This window comes from Magallana gigas, chromosome 2 (genome assembly GCF_963853765.1).
Source record: "Magallana gigas chromosome 2, xbMagGiga1.1, whole genome shotgun sequence".
Taxonomy (NCBI): domain Eukaryota; kingdom Metazoa; phylum Mollusca; class Bivalvia; order Ostreida; family Ostreidae; genus Magallana; species Magallana gigas.
Window position 1 is genome coordinate 31,400,020 of NC_088854.1, and position 11,524 is coordinate 31,411,543.

General features: G+C 33.8%; 2 protein-coding genes across 4 annotated transcripts; one reads left to right on the plus strand and one right to left on the minus strand.

Annotated features, from left to right (window-relative positions):
• The first annotated feature begins 208 nt into the window (after positions 1–208).
• Positions 209–3,899, plus strand: LOC105330444 (protein wech). 3 transcript variants are annotated; one of them, XM_066076142.1, is made up of 3 exons: positions 261–324; positions 1,538–1,604; positions 1,756–3,899. In XM_066076142.1, exon 3 carries the CDS (start codon positions 1,798–1,800, stop codon positions 3,472–3,474), a length of 1,677 nt encoding a protein of 558 aa, XP_065932214.1. In that variant the 5' UTR covers positions 261–324; positions 1,538–1,604; positions 1,756–1,797; the 3' UTR covers positions 3,475–3,899. The 3 variants fall into 3 exon arrangements, with proteins under 3 accessions (XP_034302233.2, XP_019923705.3, XP_065932214.1); XM_034446342.2 differs by lacking the exon at positions 1,538–1,604 and having other exon boundaries at positions 209–324; positions 1,756–3,898; XM_020068146.3 differs by lacking the exon at positions 1,538–1,604 and having other exon boundaries at positions 244–324; positions 1,776–3,899.
• A 323-nt stretch (positions 3,900–4,222) lies between these two features.
• On the minus strand, positions 4,223–7,372 carry LOC105336420 (laminin subunit gamma-1). The gene is made up of 6 exons (XM_011440726.4): positions 6,956–7,372; positions 6,119–6,429; positions 5,815–5,945; positions 5,433–5,607; positions 5,035–5,210; positions 4,223–4,424 (listed from the first exon to the last, which is right to left on the minus strand). Exons 1-6 carry the CDS (start codon positions 7,314–7,316, stop codon positions 4,241–4,243), a joined length of 1,338 nt encoding a protein of 445 aa, XP_011439028.3. The 5' UTR covers positions 7,317–7,372; the 3' UTR covers positions 4,223–4,240.
• Between the last annotated feature and the right edge of the window lie 4,152 nt (positions 7,373–11,524).

An 11,524-nucleotide genomic window follows, 5' to 3' on the forward strand; every position in this document is an offset into this window, starting at 1 on the left:
GCATGAATGTTCGAAGATCTGCACTTATGTACCTTCTTTTGTCAAGTGTTAATTTCCTCTTCAATAGTACAAGCAAGTAATTCAAAACATATGAAATGCTGTTATCTCCCCCATGTTTGAGAAGATTTGAATTAAATATGATATGATATTAAAATATTATAGAAGAATATACACGTACAGTTAATCGATACAAAATGTGACGTCAAAACATAAATGAATAGACGAAAGGAAGATAACTTTTATGTTACTTCCTGTTTTGATTGACGACAGCGAATTCAACAAAAGAAACAGGATGGGAGGAGGCTCCCCTGGTTAACTGTCAAGGTATGCTCCCACAGAATAACTGTATACAAAGTTTACAAAGTTTTCTTAAATACGTCATTAATTCACGTTTGTCACTGAATGAATAAACTGTAAGTATGCCTTTACATACGCTTTTCTAAATAGAAAGTACGACTGTTATCAAAACCTTATTTTATAAACAATTTATGCAACTAAATAAAATCAGAGCTATGTCATTATAAGTATTCTTTGTTATTGATATTTGTTAGTGTGTCAAAACTCTAATATGCTCGAATTATTGAGGCAGCAATGGGGGGATCTAAGAAGTGGGGATGGTGACGGGGTATGGACGCTACTGTGCATTGAAAGTAAAAAAGAGTATTATAATTATAATAGAAAAAACCAAACTCTGCCCCTCTATCCCCTAGAAACAAGAATCTCTGGAATACTTCAATTCATCCACTCGTAATCGACACCAAAGGGTGATCAGAATTTCATAATCATGTATAAAGCGTTAAGGGGCATGGTCACGATTTTGGTCAAAAATTATTTTTTCGATTTAAAAAATGTTTACAATACTCCAGTAAGGCATCTTTAATAGGCAACCAAAGTTTGAGTGTTATTCGTTGAGATATAAGCGAGTTACAGAGCTTACAATTATTTACTATGTAAACAAACCTTTTGCTTACATTTTAAATGTTGGAGTGCAAATTCTAGTTTTTGACCTCAAATGAATGTCGTTCAACGATAGTTACTGTTTATCTATGCTTAAAATGAATGAGTATATATTAGACAAATCAGCTTGAAAAAGATGTTTCTGGTATAATGAACATATGTAAACAAAAATAGGACACGGACCTACTTTAAATGACAAAGAATTGTGATCACTGTCTCTTGCTTATAACTCTACGACTGATTCTCAAATTTCATTTGATCATTAGAAATGCATTCCTAATTCATTCTGGATAATATTAAAAAAGAACAGAAATATAGAATTTGACCAAAATCGTGACCATGCCCCTTTTAAAGGGAATTAAAACATACATTAAAAACTAATTTTTCAGGTGATCAATTTATCGATGTATTCAATTATATAACTTTTGAACTGAAAAGGCTATCGTGGATACTGCATAAGGTGTAATATTTGGCCCATGATACAATGATTCAATCGGAGTTTGCATTTATTTAAAAATTATATTACTTATTGTGCACACGTATATTAAAAGCAGTATCAAATTACTTTTTTACTTTTTAGACACCCCATTTTTTAGACTAGATAATTGAAAGAGTTTGCGTTTTACAATGAAAAAAAGAGGTTGAAAGTAAACTTGTAAACTCTTTTTTTTTTTACTTTCGTTCTTAATTTGTAGCAATGTGACGCACAGTGAAACGTCGTATGAATACGAAGTATGGTATATGTAGATGTATATATTAATGAAAATTAAACAAAATTTACCATTTTTATCATTACAGTATTTTTTCTTGCGTTGAAGAGTTATTTGAATGTGGTAAGATATGGCCGAAGTAAGCGACGCCGAAGATCCGGATACCGTTACCGCTCAACATTTTATAGAGTGTGAGTTGTGCTGCAAGACAGTGTCACTCCACTGCACAATTTGCAAAAGTGATCTGTGCGGTCAATGCGTAGGCATCCACATTAACTCCATGGCAACTCAAGAGCACAATATCGTATCGATTAGGCGAAGAGCATTTACACCTCAACTGCCATCATGTTCCATTCATGAAAGTGAAAAGTGCGATTTGTTCTGCTCAAAATGCAACGTTCCAATTTGCGTTACTTGCATAACACTTCAGCATAAAACTCATCCTGCCACCAAACTAGAATTTCAATGCGATTTTAAAAAGAAACAAATAGAAGATGAATGCAAACACCTCGAAAATGATTTATGCAAAAATATTATGGAAAGTATTGCTCATTTGCAAAAAAATATTAAAGAGGTAAGGAAGATTTATGACAAAGCGCAAAATGCAGTATTTAAAAAGGGGACGGAGTGGCACAAACAAGTTGACAAAATTGTTCAAGAATTCTCACAACAAGTTACTTATATGAGAAATCGGGATATTGCTCTTCTAGAGAAACGTATTGAAGAAATCAAAGGCCTTTTGAAGGCATTAAATGTGCACCGTGAACAAGTGAACAAACTTACAACAACTATGAAATTAAAAGATGTTCTTGATTATGAATTGAGAGATCTTAAATGCATGCAATTTTATCGTCCCTACCTTTCTATGCCTTCGTATGATTTAAGTGAAAAACAAATGAAGTTTATGTCGATGGCATTCGGAAGTCTTCGTTCAAACATACCACAAAACTTAAAAGTGTTTTCTTTTGACATAGAAAATTTGCGAAATATTTACAGTAGAGTAGTGCTATGCCAGTCAATTGAAACACATCTTGACACAATTTGCAGTCTTGCTCCTCCCATTGAAAGTACTGTATGGGTAAATGGTGAAGATAAAACCATTAATTTGATCGATTCAGGAAAGGTAATCAAAAGAATCGAAGCAAAGTCTGGAACTAGACCAATCAATTTAGCGATAACAAGAAAAGGTTTCTTGGTTTACGCAGTATATGACCATCATCAGAGCAATGTATGCATAGTCACAAAAAACAAGACGGACCAAGTTATTACGTTCAATTACTGGAAACCAGTTGGAATATGCTGCACAAGAAATGATGAATTTCTGGTTTCTATGGAAAGCAAAGATGAAACTCAAATCAAAATCGCTCGCTTCTCGGGCGACTTCAAAATAATTCAGGAGATTCAGTATGACGAAAATCACCAGCCACTCTATGCATCTGGAAAATACTATGTTTTTGTGGAAGAAAACAAAAATATGGATATATGTGCATCGGATCCAAACAAAAATCAAGTAGTTGTCACTGACAAAGATGGCCTTCTTCGATGGCGATACAATGGCAATTTAGAAAAGGGAAAGTTTAAATCATTTTCTCCGAGTTTTATCGCTGCAGATAGCCACAGTAATCTTCTAGTGATGGACACGGATAATGACTGTGTTCATCTCTTGGATATGAATGGTATTTTTATTACATTTATCACACATCCCAAAATTCAGGGAATAGGTGCCATGAGCATGGATACAAATGATAAACTGTGGATTGCAAACTACAAAGGTGGACAAATCAACGTGTTCAAGTATCTCCAGTAAACATCTGTTTTCCAACGATTACAAACAAAATCGTATTTAATAATTTTGTTTGCTTTTTCGAGTGCCTTAAAAACATTTTATAAAACAAATTCAAGTCAAAATCAATTGGAGGACAATAACTTTCGATAATCAATTAACGTAGCAGTTCAACAAGGGTTGAAAGACTCAGTATTATAATAGCTTGTATTACAGTAACTTAAAAATCAGACGGTTTTTTTTTATTTTGACAACATTGCTACTATTTTAGCTGAACAAAATTCAAATTTAGTGTAATCATCATTATTGTCTAGAATGATTTATCTTAAATGTTTCTAATTGTGAGTAAAAATTGTCGGTTTTCACCATGATGTACAATCAACTCACTAACCTCGTTTAAAACAGAATTTTATATTGTTCATATTTCAAATAAACGAAATGCACTGATGAGTGTGTCCTGTGTTAATTTTGTATTTACCAAGTACATATAATTGTCATGTTAATTGTATATTTTGTCTTTAATATTCACTATTAAAATGATTGAATATTGTTTTTAGCTGAAAATAAATCAAATATAACTATATTTCCATTTGCCATAAAGCTGATCTTCATATAACTTTTCTGTTTATATATCTGTTTAATCGGAAGTTTTGTTTTACTCTGATATACAAGAAAGCGTGGTATTTACTGGTTTCTGTTGGCTTCTTGTTTTTTCCTGGCTGCGAACAAATTGCCTTCTTCAAAACATGTGGCATAAAAATGAATTTAAAGGCACAGGGCGAAAAAGTGTTTATTGATACAATTCAATATCAGTAATAAAAAATAAGCTTAAAAGAAATAATAAAAGTACGTTTATAGTAGTGAATGTGTTAATCAGTTGTGTAAGAACGCAGACGTTGTATCTTTCTTTGTGTGTGTAGCCTCCTTTATATGGGATCAGGTCTGATGAATCACTTTCATGAATATTAAAGAACCTGAAAAGTATCAATAAAACAATGTAATAAAAGAAAATTAGTTTTTACATAAAAAAAAAAATTTTTAATTTGGCCTTTCATAAACCATACCATTCCTTTGGGTATAAGAATGACTAATTTACGATATTGCAAATTCTAATGACAATTTATTTGTGAATCACTTTTAAATATATTTATATAAAAATCTTATTTCATGTAAAATTTTAAAGAACTGTGCCATATCGAATTCCACTTTCTACTCCAAATATATGCTACACGTTTTAATATTCATAAGATAAATACTAGTAAACAAATTACTAAAAATCAAATTTAAGACGCCAAATGAAATTTTCATTTCAGTTTCATGATTTTGTTGATATCTTTACTTAAATAAAGTATCAACTGCATTGCGCATCAAATTATGACAATATGTGATAAATTTGGTTCTATGGTAATTTACACCGGGTTAGTACCTGAATTCTTTTCTTTAAATAAATAGTGAACATAAAATTACTCTTATTATAAACCCATAAAAAAGTAATTTCAACATGTTCTATCTATTCTTTTTTAATTCATTATTTTCGAGAATTCAAATACATGTTTATTAATAAATACGCATTTTGTTACTTACCGGCGTCGCTGACTCACATTCTCCGTTTGCTCCTCGAACAAAGTTGTCTTTACACCTTTCACATTGAGGTCCATCAGTGTTATCACGACAGTCAACACAGCGACCTCCCCTGCCAGTTGTCTGGTAGAGATTCTCGTCAAAATAGCAGCGATCCGCTTTGCCGTTACACTCACAACCTACACAAATACAGAATGGTTGACTCTGACATTACAGTCAAGCATACTGAACTAATGAGGGGTTACCCGTGGAATTCCAATTTTGATTTCGTTGTGGTTTCTTTAGTGTTAACGTGAACTTTCAGAGTAATAACTGTGTTATAAGGCAAATTGTTTTCAAAAGTAAACTTCACAAGGAGCTTGTTTAATATGTGTACGATCGAAAGCAATTGAAACACTCACGCTGACACTCATTAGCACTGGATTCCGTCGCAAGGGCCCAAGGCCTGTCGTTGTACAAAGGAAGGCACGTCTCACAGTTAACACCGCCAGTGTTGTCAGACATCGACAGACTTCATGGTCAGCTACCTGGTTCTCTGGCAAGTAGCACTCGTTGGCGTGACCGTTACATTTGCATCTGCAAAATGCATGTACATATTGAAAGCACAATCTGCATAAAACCGAAATCCTAACAATATTGCGTAAGTACATGTAATATTTCTCAGAGAGAGAGAGAGAGAGAGAGAGAGAGAGAGAGAGAGAGAGAGAGAGAGAGAGAGAGAGTATTTAGTTCTTAGACTACTAGTATACAGTCAATCAAGAGACAGCGACAGTAATGAGTTACCTTGCACCAATTTCAAAGTCAGAAATTGCATAGTAATATGATTTGAGAGCCCGATCACCACCAAAATCTTCATCCCCAAGCGTATTCATTCGCGTCAGAGAGATTCTAATTGCAGAGGCTGTTACCCATTCCTATTCAACCAAATTCATGAAATACAATACTAAAAAATTAGTATTCTTCCAAAATAATAAATAGAATAAAATATAGTAACATAGAGTAAAATGTCTTTCTTAATCATTTTCAAACATGCTTTAAAAACACAAAATTATGACTAAACAAACAACGAGAGAAAAGTGCATCTTGCCTGCAGAACAGGACTGTTATCGTAATCATTCGCCCCGGGTCGTCCTTCTAACGTACTAAATGGTATGCGGCCATTAGAAAATGGGAAAATGTCGCCGTATTCTGATTTACAGAAGGCTTCGTTTGGTTCACTTGTTTGAATGAGCCAGCGACCACTAACATCTTGTTTCCCGTAAGTCGACTGACAGGAGGTGCTGAAGAATTGATATGGCGTCCAGTCACTACCTGGAGCTGTTTTCTTGTAAATGGCAAAACTATCTGGTCTTGGAGATTTAAACCTCAGGGTCATATAGGTGATTTCGTATGCTTTTCCTGAGAATGGAAAAAAACACTGTAATAATATTATCAATACACATTTATGGTAATACCTTAACATTTCAAAGAATCTAAAGGAAAAATATGATAGCCCGCATACCATTAAACAACAAAAAAGTAAACTATTTCAAACAATAAGCTTTTTGTTTGTTTATTTCATTTTACCAAATTGTTCACAATTAGAAAATGCAAAAAAAACATCCCGTGTTTATAGCACTGAATTAAGTTCTGCAATTCACTCTGTTGAAAAATGACTGAAAAATAACTTAAAGCTGACTGAATGACATAGTTATGTCATCATTCCCTATTTCAGACCTTCCAGTTATAATTCAGTTGACTCAATGACAGAGCTTTATCCCGTAAAGTATTGTAAAACTTAATATCACCAAACAAAAATTTCGTTGTTGACAATATATTTTACCACTTTTCTAATAATTTGGAAAAACAGCGAATTCGTTCATATCAACGAGGTAGAAAAAAAAATCGAAATAAATTTTAATTTAAGAACAAGGTGTCTACTTACTTAAATCAATAGTTAAGTTGACTACCACTGGATAACGGATCCCTTCCAACATGGTGTCCGATTGCCACCAAGTTCGGCCGTAAAAATCATTACTGTCCGTTATAAAATTAGCGGGGTGACTGTTCCCTGGATCCGTTGAGTCACACACCTTACATGTCCTTTGTCCCAGAGGGCAGTACTCTGTGGGTCCTGTCTGTCCACAAGTGTTGGTGGCTTCTACCGGCTTCCCTACAGCAGGATTCATAAAGGGTGGGAGACAAACTTTCGGAGTACCTTGGTCATCATAACAATTTTCAACTTGTCCATGAACGTTATAGAAAAGGAACCCAAAGCATAGTGAAATCAGTGCGGGGTTCCTCATATTGCTTGATCTTTCGTCTGGTGCAGTTCGCACACACTAAAATTGCCAGTTTTAGTTTGGTGAGCTTTATACAATTTTGAAGCCCTCTTAATTAGGATTTTGTAGTCATTGACCTATATAGAAAATGTTCAATTATTTCTGTGAGTGTGTGAGATCAATGATGGAAGTTGGTACTTTCTAATGATTTGATTTCGAAAGGAATTTTGGTAATCATCCCAGCATTTCGCAATGTCATTACCTACATATATAACAACATGAAAGATATTTTGAAATACTAGTAAGTTAAAATGTTCTTTCTTTCGCTCTCTGCATCTCTCGCGTCATATATAAAAATGTTGCTTGATAAACAACACAAATGTTATCATTTTAAGACTCGAATCATAGCAATTTGATTGCGTGTTTCAAACAAGCGAACGTGCAAAAATGTCGTACATAATGATGGTATTGTAAAATAAACCCATTGGCCAACCGTATATGGTATATAGTGTATAGTTTCGTTTATTCACAACCCTGTTACACGTAAACCTTATGATAAGAATTTACATATATTCAGTTGGAACAAATAAAAGTCAACCTTATTACTTTCTCACGATAAATCAGCATTCAGTTTTGTTAATATTGGTTATAATTTACAAGTTCGCTCACAAAACGATGTTAGGAGTTGAAATAATTGTGTAAACTTTGATTTTGAGCTTCTACTAATAATCGAATCAAACTTAATTACTCTTTAAACAACACGAATTGTCCATTATACTAGTCTGTTCCTGCATGATTCTATCTCTATTTTTGTTGAGTTATTGGTAATTACCATTTTGAAGGCTTATTTACATTAATGTTTTGCCCTTTAACATTTATACAAAATTGGATAAATTACAAATATAAATACCTACTACATGCTACAATTTTCCCAGCGTGGATCCGGAGTATCAGGAGGAATGCAACTGGTTTGATAATTGCTATATAATCAACTGACATTACTGTAAGGCGCATTGAGCAGTAATCCAAATTGATCCTTGGGGTGTTAATGTTATATTCACAGGAGGCGTACAAAGGAACAAATACTACTATTGCACGGATCCAAAGAAAAAAATCCAGGGGGGGGGGGATAATTGAGTTTGCAAGGGTATGGGGGGGGGTCAGATATATTTTAATGGTAATTTTACCATGAACTACATGTACATGAAATTGGTTTTTCCAGGGGGTCCGGACCCACCCGACCAAACAGTCCCTTTTAGATCCGTGCATACTACTGTTAGAATAAAAAACACACCTACCATAAGTTAAAAAAACAAACGAAAAAAAATGTCGAGGAACCTCTGTTGATTTGATTACATTTAGCAGTAAACACCATCATTAAAGGCTATCACCTTTTATTTCTACCATTAAGTATAAAACTATTTAGGACCATGTACTAGTAATCTATGAAGTCAGATGATAGCAGCATGTGGCGGTGATTGTAAATAGTAGGTTGTGGTGGGACGACGCTGGTGCTAATGTGTAAGGAAATTGTGGTTTTTATAAAATAAAATATTAGGTACCTGCAGTAGTGTCGTGTGCTGAAGGGGGTTGGGTTGGGTGGGTGGGGGAGTAAGAATTGAATGGTAGAGGCGCTGACGCGGGGAAATGAAGTGGTATGGTGGTTGTAGTGATCAGTAATTGGATTTGGATGTCAAATAAGGTGGTGATAATGTGCAGTAGAAGCGATAAACGTTATTTGTTTAATTTCTTGATGGTGGCAGGTATTTGTAAAATTTATACGACTTTTATGACTAAAGCGCTAGCGACTTCAAACATTAGCTGTATATTACAAAGTTTGTAGATTTTATTGAAAACCATACAATATTAGCCTAGGACGTTGACCTTTGACTCGAATGGTGTTCTGATACCAATAATTGTTTAGTTATGAAAATGTTCCAACAATCTGCACATTCTCCTAAATGTGACTCATAATGAGGTCAAATTACACAATACAAAGAAATGTTTCCGTCCGTTTTTATGTTAAATAAAGGTCGAACAACAGTCGTGGTAAGTGGTATAAAAACTCAATTCAAAGAACGTATAAAAATAATCAGCAGGACTTGTGTGCGAATGTTATTGACAAATAATTACGGTTTTTTTTCAAATACATGTACATGTATTCAAAACAATATCATAAAGAATAAAATAAAGCTTCATAGCTCGGAATGGTTGGATCCTTTATCGTGCCAAGTATGCTTCTTTCTTGAAATGACTGTATTCAACAGTTAGAGTATAACAATGAATTTAAAAAAACAAACAGTGAGGAATAATTGTCGCTAAACATTTCTACTGGTTTAATTATTCAATCACATAAACATAATGAAATGAAAGAAACAATGAAAAACCGCCGTCTGGGTAAGTAATCTTTTTTTTTAATTCACTTCTCGTATTTCATAGTTTACATGTATAAAGAAATTTTGATATTTTTTCGTTTCATTCACCTTTAACTAACTAGGATAGTATCTCTTTAGAGAACGCCCCCTTCCTCCTAAACAAAAAAAAACCCAACAGACCCCTAAAGTAACAAAACCAACATTCAGTTACTGATGAAAGGTTTAAAGGGGCGTTATAATAATTTTTGCCCAATTTTTCTTTTCGTGATTTTACAATGCAGTGCTTAAAACAGGTTGCCAATGGTCAGTAATATTTTTTTATCCTCAGTAGTCAAGATATAATGTCAGTTCAGAAAGGGATCATAGTTCCTTGTAATGTAAAAATGGTTTTGGGTAATAAAAAGCCGTCCTTTAAGAACACTGCAAGTAAGTTCAAATTTTAATGAAAGCCTTTATTATAACCATACAATAGACATCCGCGAGATTAATAAGCTATCTCTGCTGATGTATGTATTTATTTGTACAATCATTCGTTATTCGATAATGTAAGGAAAATGGTTTCTGATCGTACTTTAAAAAAATACAGATATTAGAGACTCAAAATCTCAAGTTCAGTACATAAAGGTCTATCAGATTTAATAAAATAAAAAAATCAGGATGAATATGAAACGTATACATTCCGATTTCCGATAAATATGAAATCTTTGCTTATCAATGATAAGTTTTATGATTAAAGTATAAATGTCAGTGTATGATATGGTAAATATAAAATGGAAAGATGCTACTTCTTGAAAAACATCCCTATTTAAGCAACATGTAGCCATGTAGATTTACTAATATTATCGTGAGATTAATTTAAATTCATAATTTCTCATATGGCTTTAATAAGTTGATTATATTAATTATTTTTCATATAAGTACATGTATGTACAACAGTAATACAGATGAATCTTTTATAATTCAAAAAGTATTTTAAATCTGTAGCAATATTTACAAGATATTATCTTGCTTTATCGCATAAATATTAAGGCGATGTATCATTTTTTGCATCCAGTCTACTTGGTTGAAAGGAGTTCTTCACATATAATGTAACTATAACTTATCAAACCTTTATGCTACTTTTGTTAATACGCAAGAATTTCACAATGTAAGACATAATTAGTACATAAGTTATGAAGTAATTCATGCTAAAAATTCATTCGTATTTGACAGGAGAGTACAAACAGACACAAAATAAATACTGTATCAAATAGAATCGGTATATTATTTATGACATTGTTGACGATGTAGGTTTCCTTTAATGGCTACCGTAGCGTTACATCATAGCACACTCGTTGTTGCTTCGACGGGCTGCAGCTATTGCACGTCTGCGTCGACTTTCTTCGGCTTCATCCAACTCGCTGGCCAAAGCTTGAATTGGCTCCAAGTAGTTTTTTCTAAGCCAGGACATCTTGAAAGTCATAATTTTACGGATGTTCTTTCTCTGGCCTCCGATTACGATCGAATTGGAAACAACCAGTTGACTAGCAACGGTACCAATGTCGTAAAATTCGTTGCTTCTGTCGCCACACATCCGATCATTTTGAAAGAATACTTTGTTCAGAAGTACGTCTGGAGATAGCATGACGCAGAAAACAAGTAACTTCTTCTTCTCTTCTTCTGTCAGGCGATAGTAGTTCTGGTAGTCCTTCAGTGCCGAAATACTCATGGTATCCGAACTGTCAAGTTGCAAGGCATCGCAAACGCAGCTCAAATAATACATTAGTTTGGCTCTCGGATTATCCGGAACGCTGACTGAAACCCCCGTTGCTTTCACGTGCAGACGAACATTTTCAAAAGCAAACGCCATTGTTACTG